Here is a 25,708-nt window from a genome sequence, read left to right as displayed (position 1 = left end):
TGCCAGCTCTGGGGGTGCAGCAGCTGCACCCTGGGCCCCTGCTGGGCCCCAGCTGAAGGGCCTCTTCACCTCTTGTGGTCAGTTCTCGTCAGTCATTTCACTGGACACCCAAGGTCAGGGAGGGGGTCTGGAAGCTGGTCAGCTCAATGCCCGTCCCGAGGAAAAGGAGCTCTCAGAATTGAGGTCGGGCTGTGGTGTTGGGGGCAGGAGGAGAGAAGGGAATCGGTGGGCCATGCCTGTCTCCTTGGTGAGGACAATCTCTCTGTAGGACAGAGAGGGGCCATGGTGACCAGAGGTAAGAAGGCTTGTCCCCAAGTCTTGCACAAGCCTCGCTCCCACTCCTCATCTGGGCCTAGCGGCTTATTAGACCCTGGGTTTCCTTTTCAGTGGTTCTCAACCTTCTGGCCCTTTAAATACAGTTCCTCATGTTGTGACCCAGCCATAAAATTATTTTCGTTGCTACTTCATAACTGTAATGTTGCTACTGTTATGAATCGTAATGTAAATATCTGATATGCAGGATGGTCTTAGGCGACCCCTGTGAAAGGGTCGTTCGACTGCCAAAGGGGTCGTGACCCACAGGTTGAGAACCGCTGCTCTAGATGACCCATCAGGGGCTTGGGATAGAAATGGAGTCTGGGAAGCAGGGAGGCCAGCGAGAGGAGGAGGAGGCGAGAGGCAGCCTCGCCCCGGAAGGAGCTCCCGCGGCAGCAGCCCTGGGGGATGGCATGTGCCGCCTGTGCAGACGCTGGGCTCCCAGGCGTGTTCACATGCAGGCTCTGCCAGGCCCACCCCTGTGGGAGGGTAGAGGCGTCCATTCCTGGGGAGCAGTTCCCTGGGAAAGTGACACTTTGCGAGCCAGATTACTTAGTTACATATTACACTGTGTTTTACCCTTTTGCTATTCCTGGGCTTTCAGTCAGGTCCTGTTTACAGGTTCCAGCCTGGCCGAGCCATGCTGGGGGCGCCGCGAGAGGACCCAGGGTCCACCTTCGGGCCCAGGTGTTAAAGGAGATGGGTATCTGCTGTCCCCCACCTGGGAGCAGAAGGCAGAATCAGTGAGGGTTCCAGAAGGAGAATGTGGTAGAGCCCTCCTCTCCTCCACCGGCCACTGCCCACCTGAGGGCCAGGCTTTAACTCCCTGAGGCAGTTTTCCCTACAAACCCCCTTCCTGCCTCTGGGACCCCAGTGCCTGACTGACGGAGCACCCACCGCTGGCACCTCTAAGTTGTGGGAGAGGCTTCTTGAAAGAGAAAGGGAAATGTCAGAGGCTTATCACAGAAAGCACGCCCCCCGCCCCCCTCCCCCAAACTGCCCAGCATGAAGCCCGGCCTCTCTCAGGCCTCCTCTACCCGCCCCAGAACCATCCAGAAAAGACTCCCTCAGCATCTGACACCCTTCACCAAGCCAGAATTTAAAAATAATTATATTAATAATAAATATGTTAAATTACATTTGAAACAATAAATAGAAAAATAAACTGATAAATAAAACCAACAGGTACAAAATGTTTCAAAATTTCAACCAAAAAAATACACAGATGACAGACAAGACAAATGGACGTAAGGGAGGGCGCTAAATGCAGTCACAGGGCCCTTCACAGTTCCCATCGCGGCTCCCTCCTCACCTGGCCACCTCCTCTCCCCGCTGGGAGCCCAGGCCACTCAGTGGCTGGTGTCTTTGGGGACTCTGGCCAGCGCAGGGAGGCATCTGGCCCCACCTCAGTGCCTTCTGCAGAGCACCCCTGAACCCTGGTGTGTGGGTTCGGAGGACAGGCGTGGGCGGGGCAGGAGGCCCCTACAGAGGCAGGTCAGTGCTGTTGTGCCGGGTTTTCCGGGCGGTGCCATCGTCCCGGGGCAGAGCCCTCTGCAGGTTGGACATGGCCGCGGTCTTTTTGAGGTCAATCACGGCGTAGGAGTCTGAGCTGCGGGCAGGGTGGGTGGTGGGCAGGGGGGTCTGGGGGGCCGTGGGGTTCTGGGGCCCCTTGGGGTGGTCTCCACCCCAGCCCTTCAGCTCCACCTGGATGTAGTTGAGCTGCCTCGGCGGCTCGGGGCCCGGCCGGCGGAAATCGAAGTTGAAGACGCGCGGGGAGCCCCGGCAGCGCGTCAGCGGCACGGGGAAGCTGCTGTGGCTGCGGAGGGCGGCACGGGTGCCGGCGGGCTTCTGCAGGGGCGTCTCGTCCTCCTCGCCGTCAGGGAAGCCATTGGAGGAGGGTGTGAGCCCGTCCCTGGAGTCCCCGTCATCCCCGGCCTCCTCCCCCAGGTGCTGGGCATGGCTCTCCCACACGGGGGGCAGGGAGGGCAGGTTCTCGTAGTGCAGCAGGGCAGCCCGGCGGTGGGCAAGGCCGTTCCAGCCTGGCTCCTCGGGGCTCAGTCTCCAGCTGGCCCCCGGCCTCAGCCCCCCGCTGACATTCTCGTAGGTGCACTTGGGCTGGGCCGGGCAGTCGGAAGGGCCCTCGTTGTTGTTGTGGTGAGCGGCGTCACGAAGGCTGGGGCAGACGCCCTGGCACTTCATCATGTGCCGCCGCGCAGGCGTGGGGCCCAACACGAACTTCACCTGGCCCGGCTGCCAGAACACCTGCGGGTCCCGCTGGTCAGGGCCCGGGGCCCGCCCCTCAGGCAGCGGCTGCAGGCAGTGCCGGCTCCGGCGGGGGTCATCCTCGCTGGCCGGCGTGTTGACGTAAGTGTGGGACTAGGGGAAAGAGTCCCATTGAGGCAGGAAGGTCCCAGGGCAGGGAGGAAGGAGAGCAGAAGGGACAGGAGGCTGAGAGACGAGTCGCACGGGGGAAAGAGCTAGATTTTCTCCTCTTCCTTGTCCTCCAAACCTTCCAAGGCAGCTGCCTCTCTTTCTGGGAACCGGAAGGGACCCTATAGATTTTCTTCCCGCCATGATTCTTACTGGGAGAAGGTGCCGTATTTCCTGACCTCTGTTCCCACCCAGACCAAGAGAGAGGGGTGGGTCAGTCGCTTGCTCACCTGCTCATCGGGGGCAATGAGGGCGTGGGTGGACTCCTCTCCCAGTGAGGGGTGTCGAAGGCTGCTTGTGGAGGGGCGCCGGGGTGCCGAGAATCTGGGGCCCTCTCCTGGGCATCCAGGGAAGCCGTTGGAGAAGCTGGAGACACTGTAGCCTAGGGCTGGGCACAGAGAAGACAAGCCCAGGTGAAAGGTCCTGCAACCACCTGCCACCGCGTGGGCAGCATCCTGGGACTCCTCCCCAGGCCCCCAAAGCAACCAGCCTCCTGCACCAGCGGCCCCCATTATCTCCCACCTCTGTTCTTCACATCCTCTCCCTCAAAGCCCAGCTTGAACGCTGTGACTTCCCTGATGACTTCCCTAAAACGCTTGTCATCACTGGCCTGTCCCTTTGCCTGGTTCTAGCTCTGCCGAAGAGCTCAAGGGAGGCTCCTTGAAAGCAGGGCGGCGTCCGTTTTCCTGCCCCCACCCGCCAGCCGTGAGTGCAGCACGCAGAGCAGGTGCTCAGTGCGGACGCAGGGAATGAACCAGCAGCTGTGAGAACCTCTCCAAAGACTGGTCACGGGTAGACAAGGTATATGGGTGTGACCCAGCAGATGGAAGGAAGGAAGCAAAAAGGCTCCAGACTGCTGTTTCCATGGAAACCCAACGTCTGCACCCTGACCATCAGTCGAGAAGAGTTCCAGGACTCCCCAGGCTCAGCGGGGAGTCACCTGACCGGCCCAGGCCAGGCCTCACCCATCCCCGAGTGGTTCTGATGGTGGTCGGTTGCCGGTCCTGGAAGGCTGGCTCACCCAGGCATCCCCCACCCACCTATCTGACTTGGGTCCCCCACACTGGTGCTTCTGTGTGTACGTGTGTGCATGCATGTATGTGCACAGGTGTGTGTGCATGTGTGGTGGGGGGCCGAGGCCGGGGGCTCCTCACCGTTGGGAGGCTGTGGGGCCCGCGGGAGGCCGAGCTCGGCCGGGTGGCTGTTGCGGGTGATGACGACTGGCTCTTCCATCACGTTGATGCTATTGCACTGCATCAGATCCTGAAGGAGGTTGAAGATCTCCTCCGCCCGGGAGCACTTGAATGCGAATATCCCTGAAGCCGGAGAGGAGGACATGAGGCTCCTCTGGCCACAGCGGCTAAGCCGCTGCCCAAAGCTCAGGAAATGTCTCCAAGTTCCCCTCCCAGGCTGCGGGGGTGCGAAGAGCCCCGCACCAGGGGCACTCTCCCCGCACACTCTAAAATGGGTGGAGCTGGGCTCAGTGCCTTCCCTTGCCTCCCACGAGCTATTACCATCCTGAGATCTGATACTTCAGCTATATTCCTCTGAGGTGAAGTCATTTTCCTAAGGATGTATGTGCACAGAGGCGAGGGGAAGAGAAGTAAAAATCAAACTGAAAAGGGTTGTATCAGATCAGTGACCACTCCTCACATGCTGCCCCACCTCCCTCTGCCTACTACCCTGGCTGCCCAGAAAATGAGCTCCACCCAGGGTACCAGCCCTCAGCGCTATGACCAACAGCCCAAAGCCCTTTGAGGGTAGAGAGTCTGTCCTGTCACTGCTTCTTCACTGGGTACGTAGCCCAGATCCTGGCCAGAGAGCAAACGTCTACTGCGTATAGGCCCCTGACCTCATGGAACTTAAATTCTGGTGCAGAAAGGAAGGAAGGAGGGCTGACTAGCTCAAGGACAAACACAGTTCAGCGACCGTGTGGCTCCTCCGAGCAGCCGCCTCATAGCCTCTCAGACTTGAATGCAGGAACTCAAAGTCCCGGGGTCAGCCGGAGGGGCTGAGCACCTGTGACTCAGGGGATCCGAAGTCGCCCTCGGGATGCTGTGCCAGTCTGGGATTCTGCACTCCCGTAGCAGTGGGACCCAGGGCTCAGGGGAAGCTACTTGGTGTGTGTGTGTGTGTGTGTGTGTGTGTGTGTGTCCACAACAAAGACAGATAAAGCTAAGCTGGGATATGGGACATCTGAGGTGTGCAGGAATGAGACAGAAAAGATGAAGAGAAAAAAGACTATACTGGCAAGCTACATTGAAGGCTAAAAACGGCTGGGAAAGCCAAGTTTTGGAAAAGCCCTGTGTTGGGGCCTAGGGAAGCCCCTCTAGGATCCCAAGTATGGACTAAACACCACCTCCCTCCCCGCTCTCTGCTCAGTCAGTGTTACTGCCTCTGCCTCATGAGCTCCAAGGTCAGATGCCGGAGGGACGGCGGCGCCCCCAGCCAATACAACCTCGGAGACGCACTGTCCGCGGCAGCCTCATAAGAGGAGCTCGATCGTTTCGCCTCTGCATAGTCACAACCCAAACTGCATCTAACGCGGTCCCAGAGCTGCTACCTGAACCCTAAGAGAAGCCGCCCACGCCACTGCTTCAGGAGCCATGGAGAGCTCTAGCCTTGACCCCATGGACAACCCACCACACCCTGACCTCTGGCTACAGGGAGGACGAGGAAGAAGGAAGAATACATCTCACTCCATTGCTCACAGGTGACGACGTGAGGGTTGCTTTGTACACCGGGACCCAAGAGACCTACCTGCCCAAATCGATCATTACCCAGCCACAGAGCCCTGAGGACACGGAGCTTCCTGCCTGGCTTTTCATTATTCACAGGCCCTAGGGTACATGACCTGGGGGCTCAGAAGGAAGTTTCTTCTACTTAGGGACCCTGAAACTGGAGTCACAGAGGGAGGAGCCATCAGCTGCTTCCCCAGCAGGCTCTGGTCTCGGAGCACCAGCTCCTCCCACAAAGGGGTCCCCGCCAGAGCTAAGTGAAGGAGCACTGGCCTGAGAGTCCACTTAGTTCTGTATTAACATGCCGGTGCTCCCGGCCATGAGCCTTCCCCTCGCTGGGCAACGCCTGCCAAGTCTGAGCTGTGACTTCCAGCCCTAGCACCTGGCCCAGGTGCACAAGCCCTAGGTAGCATGGGGCAGGGGTGGGTACTCACCCTGGCCCGTCTGACACCGACGGCCACTCTCAAAGGAGAAGAGGTTGGAATCATAGCCATAGCGCCGCAGGCAAAGGTACGGCCAGCGGACAGCCTCCCGCCGATGCAGGTGCAGCACCAGCTCGCTCTGTGTCAGCTCCATCACCCCGGAGCCCAGCTCCACCCCCTCATCATCCACATTCGTCACCTGGGGAGCAGGAGACAGAGGGTCAACGAGCGAGTCCAACAAGGGTGGGTATGGGTCCCTGAGCCACTGGGAGACGGGCAGGCTGAGGATGCAGGGCCACAGCTGGGGACTGAGGGGCTCACCTGACTCAGCACAGCCTCTCCGGAACGCCAGCCCCATAAGTACTCAGTGCCACTGACCCTCAACCGTTCTCTAGGCCTCGGTGTGCCATTTGCACAGCGAGTGGAGGGGTGGTTCGTTAACCTCCATAGTCAGACGGTTGGACGACCAAGGTTAGATGACCTCAGGTGGTCCATGGCTTAGTATCCAAGGCCCAGATGTTAATGGAAGAAGGTGTTCGATTGTAAGTTCAAAATCTCCAGACCCGGGAGAGTGAAGCCCAAGGCAGAACGAATACAGACTGCCTCCACCACCTCCCCAACACTAGGGCCTTGCTGAGGGCGCCCCCTTGTGGTGAGCAGGAGAAACCATGCTTCAGCAGGAGGGGCTCCACCACCTGAAAGGTGGGGGGACAGGGGTGCGCAGGTCCATCGGGCCTGGCCTTCTCAGCAACACTAACGTAGCCTACGGTTGCCATGTGCCAAGCACCGTCTTAATACTTTACACATATTAACTCACCAGTGCAGACTTTTGTTGTTTTGTCCAAGAGTTACGTGTAACGTTACGAAGATATACTGAGAGGACCGAATGATCTAAAAGCACCACCTTTGCTACTGTTTACGGCATTTCTTCCCTCTTGGTGGCACCAAGAGCCAAACACACAACAATAGCCTGGGCTCCTTTTCCTCAGGCCACCTCAGAGGCCTGATCTCAGGAAGTCTTGACGAGCCCACGCCTCAGCCCGTCATTCCCCCTTCTCGAGGGAGGCCGAGACAACGCCACCGCGCGGGGCCAGAGACCAGTAGGCCCTGCTGGGCACTCAGGAGAGGAGGGGCTGTGGGTACCTTGAACTTGGTGGGGTGGTTGTCTGGGATGCTGTCTCTATTCAGGCAGCTGCAGCAGCTCCCCATGGTGTCAGAGCAGCCAGCCCACCCTAAGGGAAGCATAAGGGATAAGAAAGTCAAGGTCAGCTCCCACAAGCCCTGCGCTCGGGAACTGGCAGAGCCATCTCACTGTGACCACTCACTCTGCCCAAGGGGCTGTATGACACAGTCCCTCCCTCAAGAAAGCCCCACTCTCCACCCAGGACCAGACACACACTGGATAAACATTAACTCGAGTTAGGGTGTGTTAAAGATTAATGCTAATGGGGGATGGAAAGTGCTTCTCAGGCATAGCATTTGATCTAGACCTTGAGAAGTATATATAGGATTTGGGCCGATGCAATGACAGTGAAGGGAGCCTGGGCAGCAAGAAAAACATGAAACAAGTAGAAACCCAGAAGTGATTTGCATGAGGAGTTGGGTTCTGGCCTTGAGCCTCATCCAAATTCACCAAAGAATTTGGGAGTCCCAAACACTTTGGCCTATACTTTTCTCCTTTCCCATCTCATTCTTCCCATATCATCCCAATTCTCCCTTCCTCCCTTACCACCATCCCAACATCCACCTCAACTTTATCTTTTTGATGTTCTTTTCACTTGAGGTGCTATATTACGATCAAACGATACACTCAGAGGATTGAACATTTAAAACAGCACACTTTTCATAAACTTGATTAAAAAAATACATGCTGGATTTGCTTTTGGTCAAAGGGGAAACAATCTTGGCTTTTCCCTCCAAGATAAGGCCTTGGATTGTATGTCACAATAGTAGGACTGTGCCTAAGATGGAGGGGATACCTACCACCAGGTTTGAGTGACCTAAGGGAGCAAGCAAACACATGGACTGATTCCAACCGGAAGTTAAGGGGTTGCAACTTGATTCAAGAAGTGAATCTGTAAGATCAGATATCCCACTGAATGTATAAAGCTTTGAACAAGCCTGACCTGCACCCTCCATCCCTCTCAATTTGGGAAACTCTAGGATAAAGTGGCTCCCATATATAGCTCTCACCTCACCTAGGCCATCGGGAAACTGACTCTGGGAGGGGCATGGGGAAGGACCCCCACTTTAGTCCCCCTGTTCTTGGTGGGGCGTCATGGCAAGCAGTCTGCAGAGAAGTCACCTGGATCCCTCTGGGACACACCCGGGACTCACCTAGCATAAGAGACAGAGATCACAGGTTAGTGGAAACATCCATCCTCACCAACTGTTAGAGAGATTGACTTGCCCTGGCCAGTTTGGCTCAGTGAATAGAGCATCGGCCTGCAGACTCAAGGGTCCCAGGTTCCATTCCGGTTAAGGGCATGTACCTTGGTTGCAGGTACATCCCCAGTGGGGAGTGTGCAGGAGGCAGCTGATCGATGTTTCTCTCTCATCGATGTTTCTAACTCTCTATCCCTCTCCCTTCCTCTCTGTAAAAAATCAATAAAATATATTTAAAAAAAATAAAAAGAGAGATTGACTTGCTGTCGGTCCACCCCACCTGCATATCTGTTCCAGGCCCTAATGGGACCAAAACACCAACGGATAAAGCCAGATCCAGGGCAAAGGGACCACAGGTTCTGAGCGCCATAAGCTCTGGGAAGGGTGCTCTCCTAGTATCAATGGGTTTGAAGTCTGAGGCAGCCCGCGACCTTGTCAGTGGCCACCAGACTCCGGCTGAATGCTGTTACGACCAACACCAGAACCACCACCTTACCTTTGCAGAGAACTTCACAAAGAGCTTTCTCAAAAAGACACTATGACGTACTGGAAAGAGCACTGGCTTAAGATTCAGGAAACGAATATTCTAGACTGTCTTGCTGCTACTAGGAGACGGCCAAGTCAGTCCCACCACCTCCACCCCCAGCTCCCACCCCGAGGCGTCAGTTTTAAAGGGAAATGTTTGTACACTGTGGCGCTTGTGGAGTAAATAGCCTCTAGAGAGGTATGTAGGGCAAATATCACTACAATTTTCCTCTTTCACGACCATCTCACATTTGAAAGCTTGATAGATTTTTTTTTTCTGTTCTCCAAGCTCTGAAAGGCCTAGAATGTTAATACACATGCTAACAAATAACCCAGAATTTCAGGGATCTGAGCCCCAAGTAGACAAGCTGACAGGGCAGGACCCCGGAGACTCGTGAAATCCCACCTTCCTTTCTGGAAAAACACGATCATTTCCCAGGGCCTCTTGTACTCGCATGCTTGGAAAACTTCCCAGGTGGAAAGACCCCCACCCTCTTGGTCTGGCTTTTTTTCTTTGGAAGGTGGTAGCAGGCTGAGGGAGGTGTGCACAGCCTACAGGCGGTGGCTGGGGAAAATACTGGGGCCTGAGCCATCCCAAGGAGTCTGGGGTGAAACCAAGAAATAACTATAGGGTGCAAGATGGGGGCGGCGGCTGCACCTCTTCTGTCCCCTTCTCTGTAAGATACATCTGATGACAGCCTGATGAGGGGCATTACAGTGGATGGGACAGAGGAAGGGAGCTCTGGTCTGGGATGGGGTTGCATGCGGCACGGAGTTACGAGGGGGCTATGAATACATCTGAGGGCTGGGGGAACGTGGGCAGTTTTATGGATGTGAACATGGTGCAAGGAGAACGGGGAGGGGTGTGATGGGTCCGAGGACTTCCAGGGCGGCGGAAGCATTGGGGGCATCCCGGGGAGAAGGTGGGCGTGCGGGAAATCCGCAGGACGAGGGGTTCCGCGGGCACCAGGGCGGGCGAAGGCGTGTCGGGTGGGGGTGGGGTGGTTCTGAGGCGTGAGAAGCATTTAGGCTGCGGGGCTGTCAGGGGGATTTCTAGACTGGGATCCCCAGCTGATTCCAGAAGGAATGGGGGCGGTCGGGCCGCGCGCCGTCCCTGCACCCCCGCCCCCGGCCCCGGGCTCCGCCATCCGCCGGTCCGCCGCGGACGGGAGCGGAGACTGCAGCGCGGTGCGGCCTCGCAGGAGCCGCCACGTCCCCGCCCCGCCCGCCCCGACTCACATCGCCCCGCGGCCCGGGCGGCGCCGGGCCCCGCTCCCGGGTGCCGCTGCAGCAGCCGCCGCCCGCCCGGAGCTAAGGTCTCCCTGCCCAGCCCCACCCCGCGGTCACGGGGTCGGAGGTCACCGGCGGCACCAACGAGACGCTGCGGGCGGGCGGACCCGCTCGGGGCGACCGGCGCGCAGCCTAGAAGGTCCCTTTGGAGGACTTTGCAGTCGGGAGCAGGGAGCATGCGCACGCGCCAGAGGGCGCTCCTGGCCAGCGGCTGAGCGCTCCTGGGGGCGGGGCCCGGGTGGGATGGGGCGGGGCCTGGCGCGGGGGCGGGGCTGAGGGGACGGAGATGGGACCAGAGGCTCCACTATCCCGAGCAGAAAGGGACACGGGGTGGAGGGAGAAACACGAAAGATCGGGGAGGGGTCTGAAGAGATGGAAGAGAGACGGGCAGTACCAGGGACTCTGGCAAGAGACTGAAAAAGGGGAAGGGGCGGAGGGACCACTGGGGAGAAGGGGGAGGATACAGAGATGGATGGGCGGGGCTAGAAAACCAGGGGGAGGTTTGCGGAGACCTGCGTGCTTCATCAGGGGTTCTGTTCGGCGAGAGGCCGAGGACCCGCATAAACGAGGTTCCCCGATGTCTGCTCGGCGCCCGCAGGGGCACGATGCCGGCACTGACCCCAGGGTAGTGGGGGCGGGGGAGTGGAGCCTGCACACTTTCCACCCCGGATCTCACAAAGGCTTTCTGAGCCCCGACCCCTCTACCAGCCTGGGAGGGCGTGGGGGAGGGAGGGCTGAGCTCCCGGGGGCTGGAGGCGGGCGCTGCGCCTTGGGGTGGGGACTCAGTGAGGGGAACCAGACGGCGGGGTACGACCAGAACGGCCCAGACACCGGCGCGCCGCGAGGGTGAGTCCCCAGCAGAGTCCCGCCTCTTCTCTAAGCTCCCAGCAGCCAGACTGGGAACCCCAGCTGACCGGGCACCACACCACGCTGCCTGCCTCCAAGGTGGGCCCCGCGAAGACCGAGAAAAAACTTTGGGGATCTGTCCAGAGGGTATTTGGCGGGACTGGACACTTCTCTTCTCCCTCTCACTGTCCGGGAACCATCCCACCCCTTTACCTCCCCAGACTACAGGGCCTTTCAGGCTTAGCCCTTTAGGGCAGGGGTGGGTTGGGAAGATGGAACTCCATGAGCCTGGTTACACCTGCGCGCAGGTGAGAGCGGGGGTTCAGCCTTGTCCTTTGTCTGGGGGAGCAGCGCGCGCGGGGGGGGGGGATTTGCAAGGAATCAGCATGTTGGAAAGGTGGGGTCCCGTGCTAAGCGGAGGTGGAGTTAGACTGCCTTTGAAGGGGATTGAAGGGTGAGGGGCGAGGGCTGACTTCTGAGCATTGTCTGTGTGTGACAATTCATGCAAACTAGAACTAACCTGGAAGAGAGTCCCCCCTGGGGCCCCAGATGTACCCCCTTTTCCTGGGGGCCCCTCCCCCAAGCACCTCTTGCTGCCTGGAGCAGGGGCACTGCTGTTAGGAAAAGTGGCTGCTGCTGGCCCTGAGTGTGAATGGCCCACCCTGCTGCCTTCCACAGGAAACCTGACCTGAGGGGCAGACCGGGAAGGAAGCAGGTGGGTGTGGAGCCAGGACGCTGGGAAGGGTGGCACGGGACATCTGAAAGGGGGTGCAGAGGGGGCTGTGGGCTGGGAAGCAGTCTAACCCTGTTCCCACCTCCTCTTCTCCAGGCCAGGGATTTGCTGCCGGCCCTCCTGTGCCCGCTGCGGTCAGAATCCATCTCAGCTCTCAAAGGCAACCTCCTCCTAAAGCTCCCCTTCGTCCTAATGTGACCGTGGGCGAGGTAATGAACCTGTTTGTTTCAGCCTTAAAATGGGATAATAGGAACCACTTCAGGCAATTGTTGTGAGGATGGAGTAAAGGATGTAAAATGCTGACTAGCCCCTGGCACGGAGTAAACAGGAGTTTGCGCTGGTTACTCTTTCCCCTGTGGCGTTGTGTGTACCTGCCGGGAGCTCTAGCCCCATTCTGCCCGGCTTCATCTCTGTCTTACCCCCTAGACTTTGAGCTCCTTGTGGGCAGGGCCCATCCCTTTTCTACTTCAGCCGTCTCCTCCTCCTCCTCCCGCCCCCAAGATCCTGTGGTCTTTCCAGGGCTTGCCCAGAGGAGGGCTGGAGAGAGGCACTTAGAATGGTCCAATGAAATGGCTGCTGTAGATGGGAGATAGAAACACAAGATTTGCCTGTGTCCCGGAGGAGCTCAGAGACTAGATGAGGAGCTGAGAGAGAGAGACAGGGGCAAAGAGAAACATGTGCTCCATCTTGAGACACTGGCTGTACTTCTGGAGCTCAGGGAAAGGGAACAGCGATGGGCTGGAGAGGCGGAGAAGGGCCTCCTGGCGCAGTGGTCCTTTCGCCTGGCTCCCGCCTGCAGCTGGAGCAGGTAGGCCTGTGCAGGGAGTGGGGAGGCCAGCCCACTGGCCTGGTAAGTACACAATGAGGAATGGTGAAAGTTAAGGCCATGGAGGTGGGGAAGCAGGGACCAGGCTGCCCAAGGCTCACCAGAAAGGCGAAATGCCCTCTCCTTCCACTGTGGGCCTCCTCTTTCCTCCATCCCAATCTTTTTATTTTTTTATTGATTTCAGAGAGGAAGGAAGGAAGAGGGAAAGATCCATAATGAGAGAGAATCATGGATTGGCTGCCTCCTGCAAGTTCCCCACTAGGGATCGAGCCCACAACCCGGGCATGTGCCCTTGACCGGAATCGAACCTGGGACCCTTCAGTTCGCAGGCCAACGCTCTATCCACTGAGCCAAACCGGCTAGGGCACCATCCCAATCTTAAGAGACCCCAGAGTTTGAGCTTCAGAAACTCTGGAGCCGAAAGGCCTGGCCTCAAGATCTGGCTCTGCCACTTACTAGCCGTGTGACCTTGGGCATACCATTTATGCTCACCCGGCCTCAGTTTGGCCATCTGTAAAAATGGAGAAAAAAATGCCACCTGACTCACATGGTTGTCGGATGAGATCATGTCTGTAGAGCACTTAGCTCTGCCTAGTAGCACATTGTAAGGGCTGAATAAATGGGAGGTGTTCTTGTTATTTTCGGGGTAGACTTTGCCATCGGTGTTGGTGCTGAACCCTGGCTGGCCCCACCGAGGGGAGGGCCTCACCGCTGGGGATGCAGGCCCACCAGCGAACTTCGACAGTGGCCCAGGCCACCTGCCGGAGGAGGACCTTGAGGAGACCTCTGCTCAGGTAGTGGGAGTCCTGCCCTGCCTTCTGAGACCAATATGCCTCCACCCTTTGGATCTCTTCCCATTTCCACCAGCTGGGAGGAGGTGGAGCTCAGGGAAAGAACAGGATTCCTCTTTGCAGGAATCCGTTTCTACATCCACCCCCACGACCCCTCCCCCCCACCTCCCCCCAGGACATGAGGGTTTGACTTTAAATGTATTCACATGAATACACATTACCTCTCCAGTGGGTCTGTGTTGTTAAAGCAGACCTGAGGGTTTGGGCCCCGAGCGAAGGGGGTGATTTTAAACATATGAAGGGAATCTGTTTTGGGGCGTGAGGCCTCCCCAACCTCCATCAATCAGACCACAAATGCAGGAGTGGGTCAGCTGTCCCGGTGATTTTAAAGTTGATTGTCCAAAAGGGGTGTGTGTATGTATGCATGCGTGTGCGCGCGCGCGCGCTTGGCTGTTGTCCCAGATTGGAGAAGAGGTGGCGATGGGAAGGGGAGGGAAGAGGGAAAACCTAGCTCCGCTCCTCATCTGCTGCTGTGTCTCCTCAGGATCCTGAAGTTCTGAGCCCGGGGCTCCTTGGCCTGGACACCAAACGAGCCCCCAACTGGCCTGGGCTCCAGATGCTCCTGCAGCAGCTCCCTCCTCAAGACGGTGATGTGGGTCTCCCTCTCCCCAGCGTCCCCCTTTTTACCTTCTGTGGAAGAACCCTGGTCCAGAAGTCAGGGAACATGGATTTAAGGCCTAGCTATGCCACTAATTGGGGGAAGTCATTCCCCCAACCTCAGCCCAAGTTTTCCCATCTACGTAAGGGGTACAGTTACCTACATGATGGCCATTCTGCCTGCCACAATGCTTGGTTGAAGAGCAAATGAGAAAATGGACATGAGCGACTTTTGAAACAAATAATGGAATGTACAAATGTAGGGAATATGGTTAAGTATTTATTGAGGCTCTATGTGTGCCCAGTCTAAAGGCTTATAATCAGTTGGGTAGGCAAGACAGGAGAATATGGACTAAATAGGGCAAACACAATGGGAAGTAATATATATATATATAGATTTCACTGGGAGCAAGGACCTAAATGTGTGGCGACAGGGCTAAGTTCTTGGTGTCAGACCTGAGTGATGACCGTTCCTGGGGGAGGGGGGGAGTAAAACTGAGGTGGGTTTACTGGCACCCTTGTCCCTGTCCCTTTCCCTTTCCATCTCAATGCCCTTCTATGCTGTTACCACCTGCACCTCCCGGAGGTTCTACAACCTTCCTTTGACCCAGCAGCTAAGCCTTCCCCACTCAAACGTCAATCTTGCCTGCCGGGGCTCTCCCGGTCACAGTGGAACCTGTTTCTGCAGGAGCGATACTGCCTGGCCCTTGGGGAGGAGGAGCTGGCTGAGCTCCGGCTCTTCTGTGCCCAGCGGAGGCGTGAGGCCCTGGGACAGGGGGTGGCGTGCCCGATACCTCCCAAGCTCCAAGAATGCACCTGTGGAAAGATATGTAGTATCTCCCCCCACCCCCCAAATATTCCCTTTCCTCCACACTTTGCCCTCTCAATTCTGCAGGAGCTAGCTTCTGAGGCTCTGGTGAGAAAAGGGTTTGGGGATTGACAGTATGGTAAACTTCAAGAGAAACCAAGTTTGGGGGCTCTTGGTGAGCGTGCAGTGGAGGTGGGGTTGGGATGGAAGAGCCAGGAGGGTGGTGCTGCCTCTGACCAGCCAGCACTCCCGCCTGGCAGTGCAGGGAGCGCCTGAGGCCAGGGGAATACGGAGTGTTTGCGGCCAGGGCAGGAGAGCAGCCCTGCTGGCACCAGGCTTGCTTTGCTTGCCAGGCCTGTGGCCAGGCCCTGATGAACCGCATCTACTTCTACCACGATGGGCATCTCTACTGCGGCCGTCATCATGCTGAGCTGTTGAGGCCACGCTGCCCTGCTTGTGACCAGGTACAGCTCTGAGGGGAGGTCTGTTCAGGGTCCAACTTGGCAGGATGTAAGGGAGTGGAGTAGGGAGAAGCACAGCCTAGGACCTTTGTGTTTCCCTTGCTCCACTTGAGCTCTGGGCACGTGGGACCCTTTGCCTCCTCCCTCACTGCAGTGTCCCCATATGTTCTGGGGTTGACAATTTCTCTGGAGCAGGGACTCTTGGACAGACGTTCCCATCAGTATGCCGGTGCCCAGTGCTGTGCCTTGTCATGCGAGAAACTCCCCCGAGTTAGCACAATGTTAGCGGAACCCTGGGTCGCACTCCGGGCTGTGCCACCTGCTAGCTGGGGATCCTGGCTAAGCCAATCAGCCCTCCCTGCGTCGGAGAGTGGTTAAGTAGATCAAATGAGAGTGTCCGTAGACGTGCTTTCGCGTTAACTGGCTATAAGGCGTGGTTACTGGATGAATGAATGAGTGAATGAATGAATGAGCCGGTCCCCGCTCCCTCTCCCAGCTGATCTTCTCCCCGCGCTGCACCGAAGCGGAGGGATGGCGCTGGCACGAGAACCACTTCTGCTGCCAGGACTGCGCCGGGCCCTTGGGGGGTGGACGTTATGCTTGGCCGGGGGGCGGCCCCCGCTGCCCCACTTGCTTTGAGAGTCGCTACTCGGATGCCGGCTGGAGCCTGGCCGCGACCCTGGAAGGCAGGCCGCCCCTTGGTAAGGGAGGAAAGGTGCAGATCCAAGGGGAAGTGGGCAGAGCGAGTTCCCCCGGGCTGGGGCCCTCGCCCCGGTCCCACGCCGTCCCGTCCCTCCAGCAGCGCCCCCGTCCTCCAACCGCACCCCCAAACCCGAGCTTCGGGGCCCGCAGCTCTCACCACGCATCCCTGGCCGGAGCGCTCCGAGGGCCTCCCGAGCCCATCCCGCGCCGCGGGTGAGGTTGCGGCGCGGGACTGGCTCCCGGACTGGGGATGCTGCCGCCCTCTGGTGGGCGGAGGCGGGGCGGGGCGGGGCGGGGCGGGGAGCCCGAGGGGACCAGCGCGGCTGCCTGCGCACCCCCGGGGCGGGGCGGGAGGCGGGGCCCAGCTACCGGGTGGGGAGGGGGCGCCTCGTCCGGATCTGGGGGTGTGAGACGCAGGCCTCTGACCTGGCGGAGCAGGGGAGGCGGGGCCCGGCAGAGCCGAAGGAGGGGACCGCGCTCCGCTACCCTCCGCGGCCGGCTCCGGAGCAGACTTCGCCGCGGCCGCCGGCTCCAGTCCAGAATCCCAGAGGCGGCTGCTTGGGTCCAGCCGGGAACAGGAGAGCCCAGCTGGGGACAAGGCGGAGGTGCCCAGAGGACGGGGGCAGGGCCCCCTGGAGACGTCCCCTGCCCCACCTGCTCCTCTTCCTCCGACTCAACCCGAAGGCTTTTTCTTAGGTCAGCGCCTTCCCCGGCCCCGAGCGGCCCCGAGACGCCTCCAGGCTGGTGACAGTGGCACCTCCAGGAAGCGTTGCACCGTTTGCTAGGGGCGCGGCCGGGAGCAGGGGGAGTCGAGGGGAGGGGTGGTCTGTGAGGCGGGGGCCGAGACTCCTCTCCCCGTAAAAGTCCTAGACTGAACGCAGCCAGGGACGCGCTGGGGTGGCCAGCTTGGGCACCTCCTCCTCCGCCCGCGCATTCTGTGACTCTTGATGGAGACTTTCTTGGGGAGCCCCATTCCCCAAAGCTGCGCAGCCCCTGCTGAGCTAGCCCCTCCCCGACCCCACAGGCCGGGGCACCTGGATCCCCAGCCTCCTCCGGCGCCACTGAAGCGGTCACTCCGAGGCCACGTGTGACGCGTCGGCTGGGCGAGCCGAAGGCCTGGAGGGAGAGGGGGGCGGGACCGGGCCGCCGGAGCGCAGGGCCGAGCCTGCTCCGCCCTCGCAGAGCACGTAGACGCTCAGCCCGGGGTCCCACCTCTCTCGCGGGTGTCGGACTCGCTCCAGCCGCGGCGCCCTCCGTTCCGCGGCAGCCGGCAGAAATGTGATGCCGGAAGTTGCGTCATCCCCGTGCGCGGGCAGCGTCCGCGGTCAGGCCGTGCGGAGCGTGGAGCTGCTGCTATGGCTTCCAGCGGCGTCGGCGTGAGCGCTGGCGGCTCGGCAAGTGAAGCTCCCGAAATCCCAGACAACGTGGGAGATTGGCTCCGGGGCGTCTACCGCTTCGCCACCGACAGGAATGACTTCCGGAGGTAACGGAGCCGCAGCCCGGCCCCAGCCCTCCCCCCGCGCCCGAGCACAGACCCCGCCGCAGTGCCTGGGCCCGGGCTGGCCCTCCGGGGGCCTAGACCGCCCGCATCCAGGCCTCTTCGTGACCGCCGTCGTCTGCCGAGGGCCTTGCTCGGCGAGTTCCGCTGCGGCGGCAAAAGCCTTGTTCTCAGTTACCCGGTTGTCTGGAGAGTGTGACCCTGACCGGGGGCGGGGGGCGTGGACCCGGGAAGAGGCGGCGCCAGCACCCAAACGGGCTGTTCGGCCCCAGAGGAGTGCTGCTTTGGTCTTTGCATCTGACCTTCGCTTATTAGACAGACACTCAGTTAAGTAACTGGGTGGGTCTTGGACAGGCCGCCGCGTCATGATGTGGCGATAGTGATCCACGCTCCCGCGGTCTAGAAGTGTTTGCCCCCGGGAGGTTTTCCCAGGTGCTGGCGGTGGGACTCTGACCACAAGGTTAATAGAATAATTCTTTTTCCAGGAACTTGATCCTCAACTTGGGACTTTTCGCTGCAGGAGTTTGGCTGGCCAGGAATTTGAGTGACATTGACTTAATGGCACCTCAGCCAGGGGTGTAGCCAGATAGGTAAGCAGGTAACCACTGTCCGTGTGTCATGAGAGGCAGGGAGAAGCCATCGCTTTATCAACTATCCACAAAATGGAGGGGAGAGACTTGATGTAAAACCTTTGGCAGCTGCCTAGTTACGTGTGTTTCCCTATTAGAAGGAATTTGAGTCTACCCATTTCCCTGCAATGCGTTTACATTTCTGCTTTCACATGCCACCTCCTGTTCTGTTGTCTGATTGCAGACACATGGAACCCGAGATGTACTTGAACCTCCAAACGCAGAGCTTCCAGTCTGTGACCATCACAAGACTTTCCCTGATAGCAGCTGAAGTTTGGTTCACATGGTCCCTTCCTGCCTGCTTCCCTTCGCCGGGTCTACGCAGAATTCATTCCCTGGTCAGCAGTCAGGCTTCAGCTGAAGTGTTGTCCTCTGTTTTGTAAAGTTCTGTACATAATTCCTAAGTTTCGGTAGAGAGTGATCTTTGTTCTTTTCTTGAGGAATAACCTGATGGTATTTTAACAATTATCTGAAATAAAGACTGCACATAGAGACAGCCATTTTTTGTTTTTTTTTAATAAGAAACTTAGCTTACAAAAACAAGGTGTAAAAAGTTGATTTACAAAAATCATAAAAACATGATTTATATTTCACACACAAGATAGGAACAAGCCCAAACACGGTTGTGGCTTGCTTCATATTAAAAGAAAAAAAGGAATGGAAACTGTAGCCACCACTCACTGATGTTAACATAGCCTGAAGCTTACTGAGGAATTTCCATTTTTGAGCGTTACTAGGGGAAGAATCCTTTTGGTGTTGCATAGCATGTTAATGCTCCAGGTGGGTTTTCCAGGCACCAGGGAGGCATTGTTTCTGTAAGAGAATGGGATTTATTGGTGGAAAGGGCAGTGATCAGCAGGTGGAGGCTAGGTGTTAAGTAAGCCTGGGCGATGGGCACTGAAGTGAGCATCTGTCTCCTTGAGAAAACGGCTTCCTTCACAAGGAAATAGGTGTTTTCTGACACTGAAACTCAGTTGTGTTGCCGCCCAGGAGCTTGGAGTCTTTGGAAATGGGATCTGTAATGAACTGGCCTGGAAGACTCATGTAGGAGAGATGTGGAGATAGTGACACGTTCCCCTTGACAACTTTTTCCTAGTTGATTTACTTTACTAGAGATTTAAAAAATACTGCTTTTCTGTACCAAGTCTCTTAATGGAACTGGTATGGGATAAGGGAATGAATGGGAAAGGCGGGTCAGCGTAAATGTACCGCAGTGGTCTAATGGTTATGGTTGACAGATGTTGTCTCTAGCAACCTGTTCACTAAAGGTAAATAAGACCAAATAATTCCTCTTGACCCTGCTGGCATAAATCTCATTAAGAAAGCTGTTTGAGAATTAGATTTTTAATATATTTTCTTTTAAAAAGCACTAGTCCCTTGTATTAACTAGTAGGTCCCATTTGTTAAAAGGAGGGAGTTTGAGCCAGTGAATTCAGGGCTGTGGCTGGCTTAACATGAAACCATGAACCTTTAAGAGTACAGTGGGACCACAAAGGATTTGATAGATTTGTATCTTACCAGGTGTTAAGATGAGGAAGGGTCACATATATGAGAGCAAGGCTTAAGTTTGAAGCCGTCAACCCCAAAATGGTGACCAGGAAGGAAACTTTTATGCCACAGCATAGGTCTAAGCCCCTTCCCACCTGTGTCAGGCCACTGCTAAGACCAGTAGGAGCACCTCCTGTTCTTTATAACAGTGAAACTTACATCCTTGAAGTCTGCTACCAGATCTCATAATTGTGAACAGTTCTATTTCATAAATGTTTTCAAAGTTAAAAATCAAAACCCAGCCAGGCTGGTGTGACTCAGTGGTTGAGCATTGGCCTATGAATCAGGAGGTCAGTTTGGTTCCTGGTCAGGGCACATGCCCAGTTTTTGAGCTTAATTCTCAGTAGGGGGGCATGCAGGAGGCAGCAGATCAATGCTTCTCTCTCATCATTGATGTTTCTATCTCTCCCCCTCCCTCTCTCTGAAATCAATGTTTTTAAAAAATCAAAACCCAGTAAAATTAAGATATGGTAGCTTTCAAAAGCATTGAAATTTCACTCAATTTGATGTCTTCTATTGTATGTCAATGGAAAGTAAACTTATTTTTAAAAATGTTTTAGCTTCAAGTAATAGTGTTCACTGTTGGTTGGTTTGTAAAGCCATATGCTGATAAGGTAAAGTTTGATTTAAACTGGCTTAATTCCTCAAAGTGATAAGACTAGCAAATAAAGCTACCAAATTTACAATTTCAAAAATCGAGGTGAGTAATCATTCTATGAATGAAAGTGCTGCTTTCCCCATTCCAACACAGCATTTTCCCCAAAGGAAATCAGGTTTACATCCTGTCAGTTTTCAGCCCTGGCTAATAACACAGTACAGTGGGGCCTTGACTTACGAGTTTAATTCGTTCAGAGACCGAGCTCGTTAAGGAGCTCGTTAACTCAAATTACTCGATCAACTCAATGCAAAAAATCGGCTGAGAGACAGCTGGTATCGCAAAAAACTCGTTAGTCGGGACACTTGTAAGTCAAGGCCCTACTGTACTATGAAAATCTCTTACACTTCCTACTTAGATTTTAAATGGAAACTTGCCAGTAGAGTAAGTGTGGAAAGGGTCTACAAAAATGACCATTTACCTCAATGCTGTAGTAGCTATGTGGACTTAGGGCAGTGTGTGGATGGAATGAGTGCACAGTGGTTAAAGTCAAAGCCCTGCACCCGGAGAACGGTTAACGTAAATGTGAAAGATACAAACTGAATCACAGTCACATTGGAAGGCGCTGCCGGCAGTAGTGCTGACTTGAGAGAATCGGAGCCACCAGGGAGATAGACAGTTGCCTGGTAAAATAAGTGGCCCTGGGAGGTTTTACTCCAAAGATAGAACCTCCTCACCTAATGAAGCCAGTAGGTAAGTGGAGAGACCCAATTATTAAATGTGCTGTGAGTGGTGAGCTTTCTAAACACCCTTTGGTGAAGTCTCATGAGCTCAGTGGAAACCTTAAGGGCAGAGGAAAAGGACATGCTGTAAACAGCACCAAGGTGAGCAGGCTGGGTCTCACCTTCCACGGCCACTCAGCACCATCCCGGTCGGCACCTGCGGGGAAGAGGGCTGTGGCAGGTTCTTTAAGCCTTCCCTTTTGCAAATTACACAGTGCACTGGCTTGCCTTACAGCCTAAATCAAAGGTTCACATACAGGGGACTGTTCTACACTGCTTTCTGAAATTTTCTGCAAAAGAAATTTAGAATTAATGAAGGTAGTACTTCAAGGGACCCATTTTTGTTTGACGCCTACCATAAGCTGCCCGGCATTAGAAAAACAAAAAGGCCTTTTCTGAACATTGTGCTCTCCCAACCAGCTGGAAAAGCAACCTTCCGCTTCTAAGATATAACCCAGATAGGGGAATAGTATATGGTTAAGAAGGGGTGGCCCTCCCAGCCTGATTGAAAAGGCTTGAGTTAATGTTTTGAACGTAAAAGGGGTGGTGAAAAAGAATGGGATATACAGTCTGCCTTGAAAAGCAGACATTTCGTGAATAATCACAAATATTTTGAACATTACAGTAAAATTTCAGATCTTGCTGGTAAGAACAATTTGCTTTCACACATGAGACATGAAACACTTTTAAAAAGTCTGATACCAAATGTCCTTTACACTATACAGACCAATATGTCACTTGACAAGAAGGATTCCTTTCCCTTAATCTTTTCAATCCCATGCAAACCATAATTGGGTACAAGGCACCAAATTTTATGAATTATATAAAATTAGTTCACAAAGCTTTATCAGTAAGAAAACAAACTCCATTTCTCCTTCCCTGCCTGCCCACCCACATACCACCCTCCACACCCAACCAGTTTTCCTTCTGCACTACTGTCGGCCTCTCTCAGGCTTATGCTGGGGCCTCTAGGGCCATGCCCACTGCCAGCCAACTCACCCCGTGAGTTCTTGCAATAGGACAGAACTGTAAGCCAGAGAAGGGAACTCAGATGCTCACTTACTAGAAGCCTCGTCATTAAAAACAAAAATAAACTCTGCTATTGAGTCCATAGGACACATTAACACTTCTACAGTTTCCAATTTTATTCATAACATTGAAAGAGACATCTGGAAATATTTATGGTGTGGCACCACCCCCCTCAGTCTGAGGGGCTGGATCAAAGCTGGCAAGAGCTCTGCCCACCATTTAATAGAGCTTGTTTCTAGCTGTTGAGGGCATTCCTAATCTTTTTTACGCTAGTATGAATGCTCATCTCCGAGGCAACCACAAGTATGAAGGTCAAGCTAGACTGAGGTAAAAATCCTTTCTGAGGGCCAGGGTGCATCCATCTTGGCTGGCTACAACAGAAAGTAAACACACCAGCCAACTGCTAAGGGCTCTTGGAACAGGATGCTAACTACTTGTCTGGGAGAGAGCAGGTCCGCACGGTTCAGTTAAGAAAACTTGGGTTTGATTTGGCAGCATCTAGTCAACTTCTACCTGGTTCTTATTTTCTTCTCTTTTAGAATGTTTCAATTTAAAGATGCAACTAAGAAATTCATCTACTTCCAATATGTAAATTAAAGGCAAAGGGACAGTTCCCTCACAACAGCCGTTGACTTCTGTAGCAGGGAACTCTTTAATAAAAATCTTCATAAATACTAGCTTCTCAATAGCGTCTAGTGTTGCTGCCTCTGGTACCTGAGGAGTCTGCGACTGCAGGGGCACCTGCATGAATGTGCAGCTCAGTGAGGATTCTAATATGGGTGTCTATTCCAACTCACTTTGAACAGTTTTGTTAATTTGATACAGGGGTGTTCAGCTAAGGTAAGCCCTTATTTTACAGTTTTAATCTGCTTAATATGCCTTATAATATTTGGTATAAAACTATTTCTAAAAATTAAATTTGAAGATCTTTTAATTTTCCATTAAATGTTCATTTTTTTTCTCAAATATTTCCCCCTGGACAGCCTGAGGGATGAAGTAGATGCTCTATTAGTTCTTCTCCATTTGTAAATTATCTTTTTCTTGAACAATAAATACAGCATTCAATGAAAGATGAGGCACAATTTATATTTTCCTTTTCTTTTTACTCTCCCAGATTGTTTTTAGTTAATGGGCTTTTCTAGTGCCACAAAAAGTCATACCAATCATTCCGACTTAAAAATGTGGATCTGGAGAGTATAGCTTCACATCAGAGCCTCTGGCAGCGTATGCAGCTGTGACACTTTAAAACAGTGTCCAGGAGAAGGTGAGCCCAGGCCAAGCTTATACAAAGAAGCCTGCAGCAGACAATATAAACCAAACAGCATAAAAAAATGCCATACGCTATCGCTTCCAAATAAAAGCTAAATATTACAGAAACCTCACAGTGTTGGAAAAAGCAAGTGTAATTTAAAATATAGGAGCTCCCCCTTTCTTAGCAGGGTGAGCCATTTTCTTTCTGAATTTCCTCCATGTCTCAGTGCTGTCTGGCAGGTCCTAGGGGAGAGTTGGTCTCAAAAGAGGTAAAAAGCAAATGCTCCAGATCTGCTCCAGAATGTGGCTCGTCAGTAGCGCTAACGCTACAACCCTTATTTGTTACCCTCTCTTTTCTCAGCTTCCCATCCCTCCCCAAACTGCCTTCCATATCTACTCCCTTCAAGTGACAACTCTACTTCTACCTGAATTGAAATGTTTATATGACATACTCAGTCAAAAGATGAGCATTCATATGACAAGCTGAGGCAGCCTACAGCAATCCCACAAGAGTTTCGGTTGGCATTCACTTGTACTGGTGAGTCTTAAGTGAAGGATTAAGAAGGGAAGTTCAGTGGTGCCTGATGAGGAGGAAGGTCTCCATCTGGGCTATTTCATTCCACTTAGAAACGGACCCCGTGTAGAAAGGTATCTTTTGCTAGCACTGGAGTAAAGGCCCCGGCACCCTTGCTTTCTCTGGTGGACTCTGGCTGGGTAAAGAAACAGTAAGGATGATCAGATTTGGGAGGAAACAAGCCAGAGCCACCAGCAGTAAACTCTTCAGACATATGGGAGACAGCTTCCTAAGCCCTTGGAAAGCAAAATTTCCCAAAATTTGTGGTGAACAGTAATGTTCTAGCCCTCCAGGAGCAAGAAAGAAGCTGTGAGCTAAGAAAAGCTACATGCTGCACCAGGTGAGATCAGGTGACAGGCATTCAGATAAGCCCTGGACCACTGGCTATTAAACTAAACCCTAGAGCAGTGGTTCTCAACCTTGGCTGCACATTAGAATCACCTGGGAATCTTTTTAAAATCCTGATTTCTGGGCCTCATCCTCCGGAAATTCTGTTTCTTTGTTATGGGGTGGGGCCACGACATGAGTAACAAATAGAATTTCCGGAGGATGAGGCCCAGAAATGAGGGTTTTAAAGATTCCCAGGTGACTCTAACGTGCAGCCCAGGTTGAGAACCACTGTCCTAGACCTTGACCTGAGCCAGGGATTCACTAGCGGACTGAGTAGCCAGGAGTGTCCTTAGGCTATGCAGAACATGTCCCGAGCCAGTTTACTGCTTCCCTATATGAACCTCTCCTTTCGAATGAAGGGATGTTCATGCCAGTCTCAGAAGCCCCAGGGAAGGTATGACACGTGAAAAAACTCCCATTTTGCATGGGGAAATTTGCTCCGTGCATCTCATTCCACTCTTTAAGTCTGCAAGTTTTCAACCCCTGAAGATAACTTCCTTTGTAGGAACAATTCCTTAGACTTCACCTGCTGCCTCGGAACCAATCCCATCAGGAAAGCTGCTAGCCCAGGGCCCCCCTCATGTGCTTTGTCCTGGACTGCTTACATCAGGAGGATTCTTCTGGTGCTGCAAGGAGGCCCTGATTAGCAGGGGAATCACATAATGGAAAGAAAACATGGCTGCTCTCCTGGCTGGATGTGATCAGCTTACTCCCTTTTTGCTCTACCCAGATCCCTCTATATTCAGAAGTAACTGATGAAGCTTCATACAAGTTACTACTTTTGATTTGTTTTATCAAAGGAGGGACTTTCCAAATCCATTCAAAACAAAGTGACTACATATTTTATGATAGCGTATGAGTCACCTGCTACCTCTGCTCTAGACCCAGTAAGGCAAACCCAGTAACCTGTTCCTGCAGTAAACCTCATTTCCTATCAGGAAAGATGTACCGACACCAATAGTTTAAAAGCAAGCCAGTCTGTGATCTGTGCCTCCCTTTCAGGGGAAGGTCCGTGGTCTGCCCTCGCGGTTGTTGCTGGGCTGCACCTGAGCTTGGAGGTGGGTTTCGGGGGTTTTTGCATGGCCCTGAACTGTTCTTTGAGTGTAAAAGAGGATGTAGGCTTGAGTTTTGCACACGTCCTCGACATTGCATACATTCAGCTTTGAGTCATTGCAGTGGACCCAAAAACCTAGGAAACCAAAGGAAAGAAAGAGTAAATGACTACCAACTTCTATTTCCAATCAGCAGGCAAAACCAGGAGATGAAGAAAGGGACAGAGAAGTGTGAATAGAGCCAACCCTTGACTATTGGTGGTGGTGATGGTGGTGGTGGTGTGGAGTGCAGGGGAGACAAGTAAATGAAACCAAGAGACTTCCCTGGAACCACTAGCTTTAACCCCACCAAACCCCACAATACTGCTTACAATATCACCTGACTGGAATTTTTATCCTTATTTTAGTCAGACTTTTTCATTCCCCATTAG

The 25,708-nt window shown here is 54.2% G+C and overlaps 4 protein-coding genes across 12 annotated transcripts in view; 2 read left to right on the top strand and 2 right to left on the bottom strand.

Annotated features, from left to right (window-relative positions):
• Positions 1-1,408: 1,408 nt before the first annotated feature.
• Positions 1,409-10,250, bottom strand: FRS3 (fibroblast growth factor receptor substrate 3). Of its 6 annotated transcripts, none has more exons than XM_059701722.1 (7): positions 10,055-10,250; positions 8,099-8,242; positions 6,227-7,137; positions 5,918-6,104; positions 3,900-4,061; positions 2,976-3,133; positions 1,409-2,691 (listed from the first exon to the last, which is right to left on the bottom strand). In XM_059701722.1, exons 4-7 carry the CDS (start codon positions 6,057-6,059, stop codon positions 1,798-1,800), a joined length of 1,356 nt encoding a protein of 451 aa, XP_059557705.1. In that variant the 5' UTR covers positions 6,060-6,104; positions 6,227-7,137; positions 8,099-8,242; positions 10,055-10,250; the 3' UTR covers positions 1,409-1,797. The 6 variants fall into 6 exon arrangements, with proteins under 6 accessions (XP_059557705.1, XP_059557702.1, XP_059557706.1 ...); XM_059701719.1 differs by having other exon boundaries at positions 7,049-7,137; XM_059701723.1 differs by having other exon boundaries at positions 8,104-8,242.
• On the top strand, positions 9,902-16,738 carry PRICKLE4 (prickle planar cell polarity protein 4). Its single transcript, XM_059702255.1, has 9 exons — positions 9,902-10,094; positions 10,796-11,050; positions 11,781-11,893; positions 13,161-13,304; positions 13,846-13,953; positions 14,647-14,788; positions 15,007-15,230; positions 15,724-15,928; positions 16,368-16,738. Exons 1-9 carry the CDS (start codon positions 9,902-9,904, stop codon positions 16,712-16,714), a joined length of 1,731 nt encoding a protein of 576 aa, XP_059558238.1. The 3' UTR covers positions 16,715-16,738.
• A 347-nt stretch (positions 16,739-17,085) lies between these two features.
• Positions 17,086-20,148, top strand: TOMM6 (translocase of outer mitochondrial membrane 6). Its single transcript, XM_059701718.1, has 3 exons — positions 17,086-17,412; positions 17,913-18,017; positions 18,241-20,148. The coding sequence occupies exons 1-2, from the start codon at positions 17,285-17,287 to the stop codon at positions 18,007-18,009; spliced, it is 225 nt and encodes a 74-aa protein (XP_059557701.1). The 5' UTR covers positions 17,086-17,284; the 3' UTR covers positions 18,010-18,017; positions 18,241-20,148.
• A 1,749-nt stretch (positions 20,149-21,897) lies between these two features.
• USP49 (ubiquitin specific peptidase 49) overlaps positions 21,898-25,708 on the bottom strand; it is a 109,738-nt gene continuing 105,927 nt past the window's right edge. For all 4 annotated transcript variants that reach the window (XM_059701712.1, XM_059701714.1, XM_059701713.1 and 1 more), the window contains one exon: positions 21,898-25,414. In XM_059701712.1, coding sequence (XP_059557695.1) covers positions 25,224-25,414 — 191 coding nt within the window. In that variant the 3' untranslated portion in view covers positions 21,898-25,223. The remainder of the gene's footprint in view (positions 25,415-25,708) is intronic.

Source organism: Myotis daubentonii, chromosome 6 (genome assembly GCF_963259705.1).
Source record: "Myotis daubentonii chromosome 6, mMyoDau2.1, whole genome shotgun sequence".
Taxonomy (NCBI): domain Eukaryota; kingdom Metazoa; phylum Chordata; class Mammalia; order Chiroptera; family Vespertilionidae; genus Myotis; species Myotis daubentonii.
This window is presented reverse-complemented; position numbering and strand designations above follow the sequence as displayed.

Bases quoted from the DNA above. Each gene is read 5' to 3' on its own strand.
- FRS3 (XM_059701719.1), bottom strand. From the start codon at position 7,114: ATGGGGAGCTGCTGCAGCTGCCTGAATAGAGACAGCATCCCAGACAAC. The intron at 6,105-7,048 runs GTACCCACAGCC...CCTGCTCCCCAG, and splicing joins ACCACCCCACCAAGTTCAAG to GTGACGAATGTGGATGATGA. The intron at 2,692-2,975 runs GTGAGCAAGCGA...TCTTTCCCCTAG, and splicing joins TCATTGCCCCCGATGAGCAG to TCCCACACTTACGTCAACAC.
- PRICKLE4 (XM_059702255.1), top strand. From the start codon at position 9,902: ATGGGGGCGGTCGGGCCGCGCGCCGTCCCTGCACCCCCGCCCCCGGCC. The intron at 10,095-10,795 runs GTGCCGCTGCAG...AGGCTTTCTGAG, and splicing joins GCGCCGGGCCCCGCTCCCGG to CCCCGACCCCTCTACCAGCC. The intron at 15,231-15,723 runs GTACAGCTCTGA...TCCCTCTCCCAG, and splicing joins GCTGCCCTGCTTGTGACCAG to CTGATCTTCTCCCCGCGCTG.
- TOMM6 (XM_059701718.1), top strand. From the start codon at position 17,285: ATGGCTTCCAGCGGCGTCGGCGTGAGCGCTGGCGGCTCGGCAAGTGAA. The intron at 17,413-17,912 runs GTAACGGAGCCG...TTCTTTTTCCAG, and splicing joins GACAGGAATGACTTCCGGAG to GAACTTGATCCTCAACTTGG.